The sequence below is a fragment of the Carassius carassius genome, chromosome 39 (genome assembly GCF_963082965.1).
Source record: "Carassius carassius chromosome 39, fCarCar2.1, whole genome shotgun sequence".
NCBI lineage: Eukaryota > Metazoa > Chordata > Actinopteri > Cypriniformes > Cyprinidae > Carassius > Carassius carassius.
In genome coordinates, this window is record NC_081793.1 from 21,890,976 (window position 1) to 21,910,750 (window position 19,775).

General features: G+C 36.0%; 2 protein-coding genes across 3 annotated transcripts; one reads left to right on the forward strand and one right to left on the reverse strand.

Annotated features, from left to right (window-relative positions):
- Positions 1-9,075: 9,075 nt before the first annotated feature.
- LOC132121631 (ADP-ribosylation factor-like protein 3) lies at positions 9,076-11,618 on the reverse strand. 2 transcript variants are annotated; one of them, XM_059531233.1, is made up of 6 exons: positions 11,540-11,618; positions 10,983-11,126; positions 10,416-10,532; positions 10,284-10,334; positions 10,013-10,198; positions 9,076-9,942 (listed from the first exon to the last, which is right to left on the reverse strand). In XM_059531233.1, exons 1-6 carry the CDS (start codon positions 11,540-11,542, stop codon positions 9,895-9,897), a joined length of 549 nt encoding a protein of 182 aa, XP_059387216.1. In that variant the 5' UTR covers positions 11,543-11,618; the 3' UTR covers positions 9,076-9,894. The 2 variants fall into 2 exon arrangements, with proteins under 2 accessions (XP_059387216.1, XP_059387215.1); XM_059531232.1 differs by lacking the exon at positions 11,540-11,618 and adding an exon at positions 11,357-11,422.
- Positions 11,619-13,227: 1,609 nt separating this feature from the next.
- LOC132121628 (sideroflexin-2-like) lies at positions 13,228-19,105 on the forward strand. Its single transcript, XM_059531225.1, has 12 exons — positions 13,228-13,385; positions 14,482-14,664; positions 14,747-14,917; positions 15,019-15,117; positions 15,332-15,407; positions 16,173-16,258; positions 16,364-16,424; positions 16,880-16,946; positions 17,061-17,110; positions 17,501-17,550; positions 17,659-17,706; positions 18,331-19,105. Exons 2-12 carry the CDS (start codon positions 14,507-14,509, stop codon positions 18,428-18,430), a joined length of 966 nt encoding a protein of 321 aa, XP_059387208.1. The 5' UTR covers positions 13,228-13,385; positions 14,482-14,506; the 3' UTR covers positions 18,431-19,105.
- The last annotated feature ends 670 nt before the right edge of the window (positions 19,106-19,775 follow it).

The window sequence follows — 19,775 nt, forward strand, 5'->3', positions numbered from 1 at the left end:
TCGGAGCACAGAATAGACAGACAAAAAGGAATAAGAAAACATCTGGCTTCTCTGAAGGCTGCACAATTTATCAGTGCACTGCACAAACGCTTCTGTACGGCCAGTTTCCCCATTGGAAAAGACTGTATATGACTGTTTGCTAGTAAGTGCTACTGCTAGCAAAGAGCACAGCCGTCACACTAATACAGTACTTCTGAATATGATGCAAGGTGAAATAAAGGCCAATGCTTGAGTGTTAATATGAGCATATGAATTGTATGTCATGACATTTGATTAGTTTAGGGAAGTAACTGGCAAAAAGTATAGAACCATTATTCTAACTTAGCTAAATTTTTTACTAGCATGACAGTATTACAGCTATTTTCAAAATATTAATACTTTTCTAATATTTTTCTTTTAAAGTGTTTGCAAACCAAATGTTATCACATAAAATATTACATATTTTGAATGCATTATTAGTTTTGTGCATAATGCGATTAATCGCAGACAATAATATAATAAATCACGATTAAAAAGTCATGTTGGCGGCACTGAACATAAACAATGCCACTGAACCAAACAGAACTTGTGCATGGACTTGGCGAAAAAATGAAGTAGTTCACTATGTTGGGATAAGGAATCCCTACGTAGTGAACCAGCAAAAAGACCAGCATAAACCAGCAAAAAGACCAGCAAAGGACCAGCAAAAAGACCAGCAAAGGACCAGCAAAAGGACCAGCATAAACCAGCAGAAGGACCAGTATAAACCAGCAAAAGGACCAGCAAAGGACCAGCATTAACTAGAAAAAGGACCATCTTAAACCAGCAAAGGACCAGCTCAAACCAGCTTCCCAGCATCAAGACATACCTAACCAGCATATGCTGTTTTTTTCAACAGGGCAATCCACAACAAAAGAGCAAACTCCTATGGATCTTTCCCACCTATTAACTTGTTTATGAAAATATTGCACCCTTTCCTGCTTACTAAGTCCTTCTCTAAGCCCCCCCCCCCCCCCCCCTATGGTTAGGCATCATAAAATAGCAGAACGATGTTTTCAGTAGTACATTAGCCTGTAATCCATGCTGTTTTTTTACATCCGAGTATCTCCAATATGGCTACACATCCGGGTAATTTACCAGAACGCATACTAGGCACTCTTGCTACTCCTAATATACTTCTATATGGCAGAAAACTATGTAAGTAGGCTGTGGTTCGAATTTCAGCAAATAACAAGTTTGACGTTAAAACAAGTTGGTTTTGTGATTTGTGACAATTTAAAAGACATTAATTGCTATATTTATGTAGTTAAGATGACATTCATCATAAAGCAGTGTTTCTATTTATTATAATATTGGTTATAATGGTTAGCTTCTTTTCTTTAGTAGCTTAGCTTGTAGTAGCTAACTGCTTTTTCAAATAGTTACCTTGACTCGGTAGCTTCAGACGATGCATTTACAAACACTGCTTTTTATGTTGTCAAGGTGACTGAAAGTGTCTTTCAGTTAAAAGCTCTTGTGTAGTTATCATTCTTGGTGTGAACAGGCCTTAAGTGAATACTAAAGTAAATACTTTACACCAAGAACGATAACATTAATTACAGTAGTTCCCACAAATGTTCAAGTTCTTTAAAATTGTTTTTACAGTACATTAGCAAAAAAAAAAAAAAACATTCTGAAAGTGATTCCTACAATATTGTTCCTCTGTTTCGTTATCATTATAACTGTGGTCTGGACTTCCCTAGTTGAATGATTATTAAACTGTACATTTTAGTTATCATTAGGGCTAGAATGATAACTATAATTATAATTATATTATTATCATCATCTGCTGCTTTAAATGCTCAAACTTTTTAAAGTCAGGTGGATTCTGATTGGATCTCAACGTTTTTATGTTTCTTCAGCTGAAAAAAAAATTCTGAAAGTAATTCCAACAATATGGTTTCTCTATATCATGTCGGTATCGCTAAGCTGTGGAATGGACTTCACATAGAAATAAGATGATTATTAAAACTTTATAACTTTAAAATTATCGTTAACCTTTCTGTGCTTGCAGCAGTGATCTATCATAGGCTACAGCTTTTTTTTCCTCTGGGTGTGGCACTCTGAAATATCTCACAAACAGTTTTAATGCCACTAGCGACTGCCTTATGTTCTTTTGGTACGAGTTCTCATATGGTTTTATATTCAGTAGCTGCTTTTGAGGCTTAATGTAATCAGAACTTCTATTAGAAGGTCTCGGAGGAAACTGGTTGTCTATTATTTAATGGAAAGATTTGCTCTTAGGCAATGATACCCTCTTTTCTCTCTAAACCGGTTTTCACAGTCCAAAATACCTCAGCAGTCCACTGCCACTGTGATTTGTGTGTGAATGTGAGTGTGTGTGTGTGTGTGTGTGTGTGTGTGTTGGCTCTTAGTGTTATTGTGAGCTCCCTTAGCTGTGCTTACGAGTAAGAAACAATCCGTAGTGAAACTATTTTACAGGAGGAAACTTTGCCCACAAAGCCCAGAATATCTTTGTGCACTGGGCTATTTTAACTGTCTTGGAATGCAGGCACAGGTTATATTCCTAAAAGTCCAGCTGAGCTCAGGTTAACATGTGGACCCTGGCCTCCAGCGTGCCTTTTTTTTTGCTGATGCCTGCCTCAAGACAGTCTTCTTCATCGTTCATCGTACCCTTTTTCAGCCCTCAACTGCGCTGAAGGAGGGAGTATGTGTCATATCTTGTTGAAATGCCTTTGGTCATATTTCAGAAGAATCTGTCTCTGCTGGCACCATGAAATTATTTGCCTAGCCCCTGCGGTGAGTTGCTTTCAGTGTGTGTGTACAGTATGTGTGCAAGGGCATTAGTGAAAAAGATTTTTATGACCTCAGGGCGTTACTTCATATGAATGAATCTATGTTTATGTCAATGAGGCAATTTATGTCTCCAGCAAAAAAAAAAAAGCTAGTTAGAGGCCGGCTGCTTCCTTCTGAATGATCAAAGTTGTCATGCCACCACGTCTGTCGTCTGCACACTTATGCCGAGAATGTGTTGTTTGAGTCTGGAAGAATGACGGGGGAGTGGGTCGTCATGATGGGAGAGGCTGAGAAAGCCACTCTGATGTCTCACGGACGTGACAGCGGATCTGATGAAAGTGAGTTTGCCAGATGTCTTAACTGATGATTTGCTTGCTCCAGGACAGATGTCTAAGCCATTGAAGCTAATGATTTAAGACTTGATTTAATAGAAGTGGTGATGACATTAATCAAAGAGATGCTTTTGGTTTGGCAGAAATGTGCAGTGATGATACTGCAAAGTTAAAAGACGGAACATTTCTGCAAGGAGAGGGCCACCAGCTGCAAGGAATGGAAGATGCATCTTAGTGCAGCTTTTTGGTCTTTTTTTATTTTTTTTTTAACACAGCATTCACAAGCCATTCTATTTCCATAATGTATTATTTCGTATTTCTGCATGAAATTATATTAAACTATAACATATATATATATATATATATATATATATATATATATATATATATATATATATATATATATATATATATATATGTGTGTGTGTATGTGTGTGTGTGTATATGTATGTGTGTGTTAAAAAGTGAAAAATATATTATGGAGACAAAAAAATTGAATATTTATTTCTGAAATTTATTATATAATGCAATTGTACTAAATCTAGTGTTATTTCAGTATTTTATTTTTGTTTTTCAGTTTCATTTGAGTTTTATGTGCTTTTGTCAGTTCAATTTAGCTTTAAGTTTTAGTTTTAGTAATTTTAGTACTTTAACTGTTTTTTATTTTTTTTTTCATTTAGCTGCCAAGGCAATTTTGTAATTTTAAGATTTAAGGTTCAAGATTAAGTTTGCCATTTTATTTTAATCCAGCTTTACTTTAATTATTTTTAATAATTATTATTTATTTATTTTTGTTAATAAAAACACTGACCAAAATTAAATGGTTAAATATTTACCCTTCATGATGTTATTTTTTTACAGCCTATGCAAATTTGTTTTTTATTACTGTTAAAAATAGTGCTAGTATTATGGACAATTAATCTCATGATATCTGACCAGAAGCAAAAATAAATAGTTATGTTAATTTGGTGAATGTGGAAAAACAACATGCTTCATTAATTAAGTGCACACAATTATTATTATTATTATTTTATTTTTTTGTGCCTATATATTGGTGGTACTACAATAGACTATTGAACAGTCTATGCAGCATTACGTCAAACAAGTGTGGGCTCAAAGGAGGACCACAGGGCTGAAGGCCACGTTTGGGACAGGCCTAATTTTTGTTTTGAGACGAAGGGATTTTGAAATGCTCAGCCCGTTTTTTAATACTTAATAGATCTCTGCTCTTTGTCTGTGACCCTGGCTAGATTTATGTCATGGCTACTGCTTAAGGGAGCTGTTTTCCCTCTCAGATGGTAACAAATTTGACTGTTGTTTTTGATGTAAATGGACAGGGATTAGTTATTTCTAGCACAGGAAGGGGTTATGCTATTTTACAGATTTCCAAAGAGATTAGACATTATTATGATTCGTTTTTTGTCCTATTAGTGACTTATTGCACTTTTTTCCATATTATTTCTCACTTATATCATGGAAACTGGCATGGAAATTCTGTGAGTGAGCTCCATTAATATCATACCTGTGTGCCATCACTGTTTTATCTGTTTTCTCCTGTATTTCTGTCTGCCGAAAGAATGAGCAGCAGGATGGTGAAGAGCTCCACTCCCCTGTGTGTGTCAGTGGAGATGCTGGGAACCCTGTGACCCAGATCATCCCTCCACACAGGCCCACTGTAATTTAACACCAGCCCCATCTCCCCCCTCCTCCCCTCTGCCAACCCTCACTGGGCCCAATGATCTGACACAGACACCTGTGTGTCTCTCCTGGCATTGCTTTTTTTTCTTTCTCTCTCCCGCCTCCCCCGCATCTCTTTCATCATTCCTCTCCCTCTGTTTGACAGCCTCAGTGATGCTAACGTGGGTGTACTAGCCAGATAACTAAAAGAAAGAAAAGGTGAGCTCAAACACAAGTTGAAGACACATGGTCTATATAATGAATACTTAGGAAACCTGTAACACATATGGAAGGCAAAAGTATTGGCATTGTGTGTGAGAATGAGCTTTAACACGGTGTTGGGGGGAGAGGGCATTCCCTGCAAGCTCTTTTGGCATGATTTGTTCGCCGCAACTCTCTGATTGGTGGAATTTTCTGAACAGCATCATGGGTAATGTAGTTTTCCACCACAAATGTATCTGTTAAACATTATTATTTAAAAAAATATATATCATTTCAAATAACAGAAGGCAGAAGCATCTTTTATTGCCAATAAAAAAAGAAAATTTGAAAAATTCTGAAACCTGACTGTTGCAATATGGAAATAAAGCTGAGGACAAATAGATAGTTGTTGGTAGCCACTGACTTCCATAGTATGGAATAGAAAAAATATATATTAGAAGTCTATGGCTACCAGCCATAGAAGAATGAAATGTGGGTCCGTAACTGATTTATACGTTTATTTTTGTTTTTATTTTTTGGAGTGAACTACCCCTTTAAGTCAAAAACAGTTAAACTTTTCAAAGCACATCTTCAGACTTCTGCATTCCGTCCCCTTCAACTGCATCTAGCTTTTTTATTTTTTGAATGCGAGAACGCTGTCTGTGTGAACGGCTGCTAAGGCCTCAGGGTGGTTCTATTCATGCAGCAGCTGCAAAACAGCTGCTCGATTCCCATCAAAATGCACAGTAAAAAAAAAAGGAACAAGAAATTTACTGTGCAAACACCTCCCCCTCAAACCACATGCTTATGTATGGTAGCACATGGACAGGAGCTATCGACCCTCTTAGACCGCACATCCAGAACAGCGTGCAGACTTACAGAACATTCCATGTGTTTCCAGAATGATAATGCTGTCATTAGGTGCACATCTGAATCTGCCAAGATGATCCCGATGATCTCCGATACCGTGGCGCGTGTGGAAAAGCTTGACTGCTCGGTGAAGGAAGAAGAGATCTGAGTGGGTGTTGGGCCTTTTGTGTCGGGCTGAGGTGCATAATTATGTCTCCTTCACTGCACCCCTCTGACAGCCAGTATTTTAATGGCACTCAATAACAGAGGTGCTATACTGCCTGAACTGACGATTAAACCGCTGTGAGTGTTTGAGTCTGTGAGTGTACTGATAAGGCCACACAACAAATCTCTGTCCACATACCCATATATATATATATATATATATATATATATATATATATATATATATATATATATATATATATATATATATATATATATATATATATAAAGATATAATATACTGAAATGTATGGTAATTGTATACATTTAGGGGTGTTCAAATATACAGGCTATCTGTTTTTGAAACTACAAAGGAATGAATCCAAGGCTTTCACTGACAAGATAATATCTTACTGAGTGTGTTAAAATCCAGCATATATCCAGCAGACTATATCCCATCAAGGAGATAAAAATCAATGTTGCCCTTTAATTTGTGCAACTTTACAGGCACAATCAGGCCCCTTTGAGTTGCTATGGTTACGTAGACTGCAGGATGTTATTGCAAGAAAGCTGGTCTGAGCCTCTTGACCTTAGATAAGATGTGATCGACCACTAATCAAACCCTGGACTATTGCATTTCCATCATAGGAGCACATGCAGAGGAGCACCAACTAATTAACTAATGTGGCCTCTTGTGGTTTAAGTCATGGAAAATATCAAGGTCAGTCTGTCATTTTAGCAAAACGAGTGATCAGGACGTACAATGCAAATTTTTCAATCTTTATTTTGTGATAATGAATAATGGTAATAAATTATCCCAATGGCTACAATAAATAAAATTAAACCCATACACTGTTGCTGAACAGTTTGATATAATTAAGATTTTTTTATGTTTTTGAAAAAAGTTTTAAACTGAAAAGACATTTGATCAAAAATACAATAAAAACAGTAATATTGTGAAATATTATAACAATGTTATTAAACAATATCTAGGAGGACCCACTGATCAACCTTTATTTTTTTTAATAAATTATTTTGGATCACTAGGCATATTATTGTAATTCTAAAGCTAGACAAACCTATTCATTTGAAAAAAAAAAATCTTTAAAAATACTTTTAGAATTAAAACGAAATGAACATTACATACAGAAATATTTATTAATAAAACTAAAAAAAAAATACAATAAAAAATGATTAACATAAATCTTTTTTGAGTGACAATTTATTGCATGATTTGTACAGAGAAAATCGTCCCATCTTAAGATGGCAAGAGTGCATTCCATTGGAATTTGAATTATTTCTGAAAATAAGCTCTTTGATTCTTACGTTTTGTTCACAAATGAACACAACTACATATTGAAGCCTAAATACAATCGGCAGAAATAAAAAGCTACACGTGGTCGCATGACTTCAAGTCACCATCATCATGCTTCTGACTCTTTTAGTACTTATTTAAACATTTTCACTAAATGTTTGAGTTAAAATAGTTTGCCAGAGTAGAGTGCGATGAGGATGTGAAAGTGAACTTGTTTTTCAGAACAAGTTAAAGCTATTAAAAAATCACAAGGTAACTTGTTTTCAGGTTTTAAATTACAAAAAAAAAAAAAAAAAAACACCATCCCTGCAGCACTCTATATGGTATGAGGTGCCAATAAGATTAGTTACATATAACAAATTAGATATAAAAAAAACTGAAGTCTAACTACCACAGTTATTCTAAAACTAAAAGCCTAGGCCTCTCACTTCAATAAGCAGAATTCAGAAAGGTACTGTCTTTCTACTCTGGCTTGTCTAAGGGCCAGATGGAAGGAAAAGCCTGTGGATAAGTATACCGGATGAGGGCTGGGTCCTTCACACTAGGATGCAGAAGGAGGTATAGTGGCCTGTCTAATTGCCTATTTCAAAGAGCTGGCTGGCGGAGGATTTATTCAGGCTTAATAGAGCCTGCCAGTTTCACTGAGGGCACACGTGTCAGCTTGCGAATGTCACTCAAAGATGCTGAGTGCAGGAACCGGAGGGAGTGGTTGGGTGTGTTCTCATTCAAACCCTCGGGCTGTTAGCTATTCAGCTAGCATGGTCGCCACTCACAGATCTTACTGGAGAAATACATTCAGATTTGAGCAAAGGAGAGGGGGTGCTGGAACAAATGTTTCTGCTTGTCATTGGCTGCTTTTTACACAAACATTAGAGACAGAATGAGATCCTTCTTTTTAAGAGACCAAGCCTGTTTTGCTCATTAAAGATCAAATGCACTCATGCCAACTCATTTTGATTTAATTAACTGGAATCGATTAAATTAAGATTAAAGCTTACATTTGGGCCATTAAAAATGTAAATGCAAAAGAAAATCTACTGACTGGGCAGCTCTGTAATCATGGTTTGTTCAAAGTTTTTAATTAATACATACATTTGTGTCTGTGGCAGCAAACACAATTACCATCACACTGAATAACAAGAAAAATATAGTGTAGCATACATATTATATTGGCTGTTTGTTAGTACTTATAAAGCACATATTAATGCTTTATTCTTCATGATCATATTCTAGATCTCTTAATACCTAAACTTAACAACTACCTTATTAAATATTAATAAGCAGCTAATTAGGAATTTATTGAGGCAAAACCCATAGTTATTAGTAAATATGTGTTCCCTAGTGAGAGAGAACAAGTGTAAACACACACACACAATGTTTACCCTCAAAGAGCAGTGAAACATAGAAAATCAGGAACTAGCAAACAAAATTATTAAACATGGACAATAGTGCAACCTATATAACAGTTATGAATTATCAATTATTATTAAATTTGTCTTTAACTGTTAATATAATAACATACAAAATATACCATGCACTTTCAGAATGTCACTGGATAATAAGCCACATCACGTGAGAGTAGTGAACTGTGTCTTGTTGAGCTGCTGTCAACACCATGTTGTGAGAGTGTGTGTCCAACAGATATCGTTTGGTATAAACATTGGCACAACGACCCCGTTTCAAATCAACCAAAGAAAATTAATAAAACAGAAACATAAATGTATGATTACTTAAATAATTCTCAGCCAATAAAACCACATCTTTTCAGTATTTTACTCAGTTTACTTCAGTAATTTCACACACATCACAACACTCAGAGACGCTACAGAAATAATCTTGATGTGATGACGACAGACATCCTCTTGTACCATTACAGCTGTACAGGCCACTTACATTATAAAGCTCTAAGAAATTCTTAAATGCTGGATTTGTAAAATTTGACTATATATATATAGATGCAGAAAATAATTTGATATGTGGAACATTATTTACATTCAATTATCAAAAACATCCTATTTATGGTCCCCTTTTCTTTTGTATATACTGATGTTTCTTGTATGTTGCATTTGGGTACCGTAATTCTCATCTCTGTTACTCTCAGGAACAATTACAAAAATATGACCTTAGATGGAGTAACAAGAGAGTTATTTCAGTGAACAATGCCAGTATGGAAGGACAACAGTTGAACTGAATGATGAAGGTTGTCACTCTTTAAATGTCTCAGTAACAAAATCATCTAAATAGCTATAACATTCAATATAAAAACACAAGTCATTCATCTCAAGAAATCTAAGCAGAATTAAGTAAGTTTTGAAATGTACTAAAGAAAACAAATCAAAAGTGAAATCAGATGGATGTACATTCATAATTTTTAGCTTAAAAGACTAGTGAAAGGATACTGTTAATTTCAACTCATTGTATGGATACAGGACAAAGTAAGTCCAAACAGAGAGGCAAAAAAGTGAATTTAAATAGTTTTGAAAGGATGCCTTCATTTCCTATACCTACTGACAGTTTTTTTTTTTCAAAGTTATGGTTGTATTCCCTCCTGCGTGAAAGACAGGGTATGAGAAAACAGCTCTATTTCCTCTTAGCGTTCACACTCTTGCAGACCCAGTTCATGCCATCCTGAAACAACATCTGAGTCAGTCCAAATACTGTAGTTTGTGACTAACAACAAAATATAATCCAAACCAACCTGGACTCCTTCTCCTGTGAGGGCAGAACAGGACTGGATCTGCCACACTCGGTCTCTGATAGTGTGCAAATTCAAACCCTCGGCTATCTCGGACGCGGGGGCTGCCGTGAGCAGGTCCTGCTTATTCGCAAACACCAGGACCGGGACCCCGCTGAGCTTTTCTTCATCAAGCAACTCAGCCAGCTCCTGCATGCAGATCAATACACTTAATTAAACACTGAAAGCAGAAATGGCTTTGAATGGCGAAGAAATAACAGTCACAAAGCATCACCTGTCCCGTTTCCTCAAATCTTTTGCGGTCTGCGCTATCAATAACGTAAATCTGAAATCAAAAGGAGTGTCTAATTAACAACGTGTTTGGAATCAATTGTGGGATGACTTTTAATCGGACAAATGATCTTACCAGTACATCTGTGTTCTCAAAGTAGTTCCTCCAGTAGGGCCTGATCTTTCGCTGACCACCGATATCCCACACATTTAATTTGAATCCTTGTGATTGGACGCTCTTGATATTGAAACCCTACAGATAAAAAAACAAACAAACAAACAAAAAAAAAACCAGTTGATTCAGTAAATGCATGTGGCATTAACTCTAATTGGCTTTATGCAACCATATGGTGGCCTTTTTTTCCACACATGCCCTGGCCAAGACTTCTAAATTGCCTAAACGTCTAGGTTTTTGGGTTTGTTTTCCTATTGACATGCTCTCTACAGTCCTCATATATTATATATACACTCGTTGTTTTGACTGTTCTCTGTACATCCCACCTTCTCCCAAGCCACGATTGATCGATTATGTACAATGCCTGCATGCTATTGGTCAAACTACTTTTCAACCATTATATTCAGCAGGTATGAAAACAATAGTTTAATGTCATTACCTGAAAAGTTAAGACATTTCAGAAATTACTAACCAGGACTTTTTCGGGAATAAAGAGCAATTATGGTCACCCAAAGTAATCTTTGTCACCTGTGTTGGAGTAATATGGGTGATGTCTTCAGACGCCAGCTGTTTCAGTAAGGTGGTCTTGCCTCCGTTGTCCAACCCCAGAAGCAATATCCGCACCTCCTGGTCGGGGGTACTTTTAAGTTTCCGTAAAATTGATAACAAACCCTAAAAAATAAAGTAAAAAGCGCAGATTATACAATGCTCTGAGTTTATGCAATGCACGCAGCATGACGTCATATGCACGAGCACACGCAAAACATGTTTCAAGACGAGCAACGAATGCTCAAGGAATATGTAATTAAAGAAAATAAACATTGACATTATTTCCCCCTGAAATACGCATAAAAAGAGACTTTAAATGCAGTACACAAGCGATTATCGAATAGTCGTGACACCTGAACAGTCCTGCGAGCTAATCTCATCCACGACCGAGAACCGCTGCTCATCTTTAATACCGCTTGATTACAACAAATCCACAATTCTCCAAAGGCTAACATGGCATGTGACAGGGATGAAAATGTTCTCAACAGTCTCAAACAAACACGTCTACAGGGAAGAATATGTTTATGTTAACTCACCATCTTATGATTCTGCCTCCCTGACGCCGCTGAGGGTTACTAAGGGAGTGACGTAGTACGCAAAAATACGTGCATTCTAAGAAGGGTTAAAAGCGACGTAATACACGAAAAACATTTAGCTCTGCTAACCAATTTAAACTAACGATTTAAACTAAGAGTTATACTAACCATATCGATTTCAGTCATGTATTTAAGCTGTTGAGGTTATCAAATCCACAGCAGATGGTATGTACACAGAGATCAAATAATATAAGAATACAAGAGAATCAGTGTAATAATAAATAAAGTTTAATATAATTACAATAAATTCCATAATACATATTCTGTAATATAAAATATATTTTGTAATGTATATACAAAATGACTTCAGTTAAAGTATCAGAACGAATCGGTTGAACCACTTTTTATTAGTAAAACAATAAAACATATGTAACAAATACTTGAACGATTCGTTCACGAATCATACTTAATCGATCCGAGCGTTTCTCGACTCTCGAGTAAACAACACTGAACTCGAAACTCACTGACTGAATATTTGATGCCAAACCTCAACAAGTTTTACATTTTGTAAGAGCTTGTGGAAGTGATTCTTCTGAGGCAATATTTGTTCAAGGCAGCATGTTTATAGGAGATATTGATATTTTAAAACATAGGTGTACAAATAAACATATTAGGAATATGATAACTGGTGAAACAGGTACTCATAAAAGCTTGTTGTGGAATTTAGGAATATAAACTGGAAAAAGCTTGGTGTATTTGTGAAGCATACTGTTTAAATAATAAAGTAAAAGAGGTTACATTTAAAATTTTACATGGTATATATCCAGCTAAAAGTGTGTTAGAGAGGTTTAAGTTAGAGATTGATTAATCATGTGATTTTTTCTCAATGGAAAAATAATCTATTGTCCATCTGTTTTGTAACTGTATATACACAAAAAAAAAATTTGGGTGGATGTGGAAAATTTCATTAGAAGGAAAACAAATGTTATATTTAAATTAAATAATTTTGATATATGTATGTATTATTCCAATGAAAATAACAACAATAATAATAGTTTTAATTTTATTGTACAACTGTTTATTATTTTGGGAAAATTTCATATACACAACCAGAATTGTCAGGATCCAAGCCAAATTTTATTCAGTTTCTTCAGGAGACAAAAGACTACTGCACCAGTTTGGAGAACATTGTAAATAAAAAAATCAAGGAAGACTTGTCTACTTGTGATATTTTTAAAGAATATTTAGTTTTTTGATTAATCAATCAATGGTTTGTACACTCTGGCATGTTTTTTCTGTGCATTAATATGTACATTTCTGTTTATTATTGTATATTTCTAGTTTCTGGTTAATAAAAAAAAGAAAAAAAAGAAAAAAATTATTAATGAAAAAAATAAAAAAAAGGAAACTGACTGAAACGAGAATCGTCCCTTTCTGACAACATTTGGAGTGAATCGATTCTTAACTGGTTCTGAATGCTTTGTGTTCATATGTGTTGAATCGGCTGTAACAAACCGAACTAGGACTTGTCAACTGTTGAAAATGCTTTATTGGAAACGTTTTACAACATGTAATTTCATGACGCACAATAATAGATGAATCAGTTATTTTCGAATCGTCTTTTTGAAGTGTTCGAAGGAACCGACTCGCAGAAGTGAGTCTGATGTCCAATCAGTGTAGGCAGGGGGAGGGAGATTCTTCTCTTCAGGGATTGGAAGGTAGAATGCCACGTGCTCGTCTACTGTTGCAAGCCCACATCATCACAGTGTTTAACCCTCTTCATTGGGGTTTACTACTACTGCAACGCCACGAGATAGAAACAAGAGTGTCACGTCCCTTTATACAGGTACTTTCAAGCGGCACGTTTGATATTTGTGTTTTTTTTTTCCTGATCTGTTTTGACAACGCATATCCGGGTGCTTGTGTGCACCAGTGTGCATGAATTGATTCTAGCTGCTGGACAACTTCTGATACAGTCTGCTTTCAATTAGCTAACGTTACTACTGTGCATACTTCTAATGCAATTGTAATGCAGGTTTGGTTTTATGAAAATCCTTGCTTATTGTTTGAGAATTATTTATGTTTTAAAAGCGAACGCATACTTTGTATGTCTAACGTTAGGTCTCTTTCCTTAAACTTCTTGGCTGGTGACATACTAACCTATCTGTTATAGTTAACTGTACATAGTTCTATTATTTTGGTGATATTTTATTTTCATCATAGCATATAGTTTACACATTTTCTGTTAAACTACCAGTAAATCAAGTTAAACTGGTAAGGAAACAAATTAAGAGAATGAAAATGATGTTTACAAGTTTAGACCCATTGAAAGTCATTCATTGTGTGCTTGTTTTGTGTATTGCCTTAATTTTGTGTACTTATGCATTCAATTCACTGCAGTAAATAATAACATAACTGATATTTATAGTATCCTGTACATTTTCGTAAAAGCCATATTGTTTGAGAAATCTGGCTAACGTTACTTGTTAAGGATTAGTGAAAACCTCATTGATTTTTAAGTTGGAAGACTGAACTAAACTGGTCATAATTGATTAAATTCCTCACTTTCACTAGTCATGATTATTGGCAGAGACAGTTTATAAAACTTTGTTATTGGTCAAGGCCCTGGTCAGTTTTCTTCCTGATAGCCATACATCTGTTTGCATAGCTTGCCTCACTGTAAGAGCCTTGGTTTTGACTTTTCTATCATAGCATTTGGAGATACGCTGCTTTGTTAGATGAGAAACCAGTTTGTAATAAAATAGTACAACTCAAAGAAGAGAGTAAATGAGCTCACATTTGAGTTTAAGCCACTACGGGACTGACATCTGAAATGTCACATTTGTTTTGTCCTGTGGATCTTAGTATGATCTTTTATCTGTTGACTGGAACTGGAAACTATCAATGTATTGAATATCGGTTGTTTTCTGTTTTTCACCCAGGCTCTTCGGAAGCAGAGAGGGAACCATGGGATCTCTGAAGGGCTTTGATATCGACGTCCCACGCTGGGATCAATCCACGTTCATAGGCCGTCTTAAACACTTTTTCAACATCACTGACTGCCGCACTGTTCTGCTGCCTGACTCCAGACTAGATGAAGCCAAAGCTTTAGTGGAGAGCTGCAGGTGAATATATTTATTGATTTGATGAGTAGATCTCTCTTTTTTCTTCCCGTGTCTTACGTTATTTCGTTCCTCTCTCCTCCAGAGCTGGCTCTGTTCCTCCTGGCACAACAGTGGAGCAGCTACACTATGCCAAGAAACTGTATGACTCAGCATTTCATCCTGACACAGGTGACAGGATGAACCTGATCGGGAGAATGTCATTTCAGGTGCCTGGGGGTATGGCCATCACCGGATTCATGCTTCAGTTTTACAGGTCACATTTTATTAGATTTTTTATTGCACAATACATCTTATTTATAACAATATGTACTATATATTTTAACAACCAACCAGTTATTTTGTATTGCTGTGTAGGACAGTTCCTGCTGTAGTGTTCTGGCAGTGGGTTAACCAGTCTTTCAACGCTCTAGTCAACTACACCAATCGCAATGCTGCCTCCCCCATCACACCAAAGTAAGTTCCTATGACTCCTTCCTTCTTTGAACTTTACTCACTTGCATGAAATGGTAGGTTTGCAGTGTGTATGTACCTCTTAAAATGTGACCGTCCCGTGATACCTAGTGATTTATTAACAGATGTCTGGGAAGGAGCTTCAAATAACAGATAAGCTTCAGTTCCAGATATGTGTTTTTGTTGTTGTTGTGTTGTGTGTGACTTCTTTGCTCAGGCAGATTGGAGTAGCTTATGTGACCGCAACAAGCACAGCACTGGCCACTGCGGTTGGGCTGAACCTCTACACAAAGGTATTACTCAGCCTCATATAAATAATAATAAGGTAATACTCTATTCCTACAGACAGGATCTGTGATATGTAGCTGATTAGTTCACTCACATTCTTGAATCGATTTTGCTTGACAATCCTCTTAAGGCTGCACTTCTCTCGTTTCGTTGTGCATCTTTTTTTTCCACACTTTTTCCTTCCACTCAACTTTCTGTTAACATGCTTGGATACAGCACTCTGTGTATAGCCAGCTTCTTTGGCAATGAATGTTTGTGGCTTACCCTCCTTATGAAGGGTGTCAGTGATTGTCTTCTGGACAACTGTCAGATCAGCAGTCTTTCCCATGATTGTGTAGCCTAGTGAACCAAACTGACCGACCATTTTGAAGGCTCAGGAAACATTTGCAGGTGTTTTGAGTTGATTAGCTGATTGGCATGTCACCATATTCTAATTTGTTGAGATCGTGAATTGGTGGGTTTTTGCTAAATCTAAGCCAAAATCATCACAATTAAAAGAACAGAATACTTAAACTAATTCAGTCTGTGTGCACTGAATTTATTTAATACATGAGTTTCACAATTTGAGTTGAATTACAGAAATAAATGAACTTTTCCACGACATTCTAATTCATTGAGATGCACCTGTTTAATTAATACAGTAGATTTGTATGAAGAATTAAAGTTCAAATAATTAAAGCTTTCCTTCCTTTGTTCAGTTTGACAGGCATATCTGCAGAGGTTAAACATTATCCATGTCTTTTTAGCATCTTTAACTGTTATCTCCTCAGAAAGCTCCTCCACTGGTGGCACGCTGGGTGCCATTCGCTGCTGTGGCTGCGGCTAACTGCGTCAATATTCCAATGATGAGACAACAGTGAGACCTCTTATATTTCCTACCATCTTTTATTTTGGTGGGTCTTACTCATTAGGTTCACATATCTACATATTAGTATATACAAGTTTATTCTTTCCTGTTCAGGGAGATTTTGAACGGCATTGCTGTGACAGATGAAGATGGAAATACACTGGGCCACTCAAGGGTGAGGGATATTTATTGGTTGTTTTAGGTCGAAATAACCTAACCTGATGAAACTAGTTACAGTTGTGCTCTGAAGTTTACATGGCGTAATGTGTATTCGTCTTAGAAAATAACATTGTAAAACATTTTATTCTTTATTTATTACTGCCCTAAAGAAACTGTTTACATTCCACAAGACAAATTAATAACATAAATTACACAAAAATGCCTGTTTAATTTTTTTTTTTTACATCACGTGCTTGTGTATCTTATAAGATATCTAATATTGTTATAACAATTTATTGTGATTTGCAATCCTTACATACTGGAGTATGTAAATTTATGAGCAGAAACATCAGTTTAAATAGATCTGAACGTGTTTAATGCTTACAATAATCAGTTTCATGATACACTACAAGCATTTCTTTGTTCTTAATTAACTGAATAAATAGTGTATACTGTCTGCATTTGTCATAGAAAGCCGCTGTCAAGGGCATCACACAGGTGGTCATCTCTCGAGTTACCATGGCAGCGCCAGGCATGAGTAAGTGCAAAGAGTTTGGCTGGTGTTATCAGATCTCAGTGCTAAAATAAAGCAGCCCTCATTTCACCCGTCAGTCAGTGTTGAATCCTGAGCCGCTTTCTTTTTTCTCTCCAGTCATTCTCCCCATTGTAATGCAGAGGCTGGAAAAATACAGATTCATACAGGTGAGCCTCATGTTGTTTTGTATCCAAGGAGCACGCAATGAAACGGAGAAGCGATAAAATAGCTAGTTTATGATCTGCAGGTGTTTCTGTTATAAATTCCCTCGCTCTCAGACCTCAAAACCATCGTTCTCATATAACAGTCAGTTATCATCAATGCATACAGTTTTCAAATGGTTTTAACACTATTTGAATGACCATTAACTAATGGTTTAATGCATTATGTAGCATAATGATGTTTTCAATCGCAATTATTATAAGTCTTGCATTGATAATCTTATTTTTTATTGTTAATTATATTATATTGGGATTCCTGGGTCTGTAAAGTCTGTAAACCCCGAACAGGTATGAATTTATACAAAACATATTTGCATTTGTGCGTTTCTGTTGCAGAAAATCACATTTCTTCATGGGCCACTGCAAGTCATGATGGTTGGCGTATTGTAAGTGATAACATTTCTTTTTATGAAAATAGCAACAATTAATATGCTAAATGTATGAGATCTTGTTTCAGCAGATGAAATGACAACATGCATTTCTCTGTTTCACAGTCTGATCTTCATGGTGCCCGCAGCGTGTTCACTGTTTCCTCAGAGCTGGTAAAGTTTGCATATACTGTACATGACATAAATCTTTTTTTTATGTAAGGGATAGTATCTCTTCAAAGGAATTATTCCCTCAAAAAAAAAAAAAAAATTTTTTTAAATGTATTCGCTCTCAGCATATTCAAGATGTAGATGAGTAAGTTTCTTCATTGAAATTTAGCATTACATCAATTGCTTACCAATGTCCAAAAAGCTGATTAAACACCACAATAATCCACTCCAGTTCATCAATTAATTTCTTGTGAAATAAAAAGCAGCATGTTTGTGAAAACAAATACATAAAAAACAGATGTTTTTCATTTCGAAATGTCACTTCACAAGACATTAATTGATGGACTAAAGTCTGTTGTGGATTATTGTGATGTTTTATCAGCTTTTCTAACTCTCTATCTGACGGCACCCATTCACTGTATAGGATCCATTGGTGAGCAAGTGATGGAATGCTAAATTTCTCTATATCATAATCAGTTTCATTATGACATTAAGCTTATTCACATAACTTTTTGCAGTTGCTTCACCCATTATCTCTCTCTAAAATCCTTTATTCAGATGTTTTCACGATAACTGTGGTCTCTGAGCCATACCAGACTAATCAATCATTTGCACTTTAATTTGCAGTTCTATGGCTGTATCCAAGCTGGAACCTGAGCTCAGGGAGTCAATCATTTCTCAGTACGGTGGCCGTGTCAGTTATGTGTACTTCAACAAGGGCCTGTGAGTGCTGGCCAATCACAGACTGGATGCACGTGTCATCGGCCAATTTGAAACTCTTTTTCACTCTAAAAAGAAACTTTTTTGATTAGAGGGTTTGTTTCATATCCTAGAAAGGTTTTTATGCACTAAAGCATAATTGATGGATAGTTTTTTTTTTACAATTTGGCCCTGACTGCTGCAAAGAATCAGTTTGATTTGTGAATCAAAATGTATAGACATTGGATAAACCTGATCCAGTTGCCCTGTCATTCGATCCTGTTGTATATGCTCTACCCTGATTAATCGAGAACAGATTGAAAAGACTAAAAAGTGTTTCCCTCTGACGCCATACGCCATCATTTACCACATACATCTCTCAGGAACAGTTTATTTTAAAGGTTTTAATGCTTTAATGGCCTCTAAAGCAATCAGTGAAATCATTTTATCAGGTTTTCCTTAAACTGTCAGACGTTCAGGAATATACAGTCAGATCATGTTTACGTTTGAAATACAAGTTACAAGCATAAAGTGGGGGAAAGTACAGTCTATTAAACATCATTTTGACAGAGTATTTCATGGTTAAAGTGTGTCTTAAATTAAAAGCAAAAAACAAACCTGCCCTCACTGTGAACTGTCAGAGCTATGTACTTCTTTTCATCATTATGAGATGATGAAATAAACAGACAGCTGCCGAAATAAATCCTTGGTCTGTGATAACTCATGAGAGTTGAACCAAAGTTGGAGCTAGTGTTTATTTTTTTGTACAACTGTGCGCTCAATATTCATTCCTGCCACTCGAGGGCAGTAACAGATCATTATAGTTTTGTGAAGGTAAAAATGCATCACTTCTGTTAAATAGTCACACTGATGGGCTAAAATATACTATAAAGCCACCAGAAGACACAGCCCCCCCCCCCCCCCCACATACACACACACACACACACACACACATATACATATATATATACATATACAGTGGGTACGGAAAGTATTCAGACCTTGAATTTTTTACTCTTTGTTATATTGCAGCTATTTGCTCATTCAAGTCATTTAAGTAATTTTTTTTCCTCATTAATGTACACACAACACCCCATATTGACAGAAAAACACAGATTTGTTGACACTTTTGCAGATTTATTAAAAAAGAAAAACTGAAATATCACATGGTCCTAAGTATGCAGACCCTTTGCTGTGACATTCATATATTTAACTCAGATGCTGTCCATTTCTTCTGATCATCCTTGAGATGGTTCTACACCTTCATTTGAGTCCAGCTGTTTGATTATACTGATTGGACTTGATTAGGAAAGCCACACACCTGTCTATATAAGACCTTACAGCTCACAGTGCATGTCAGAGCAAATGAAATT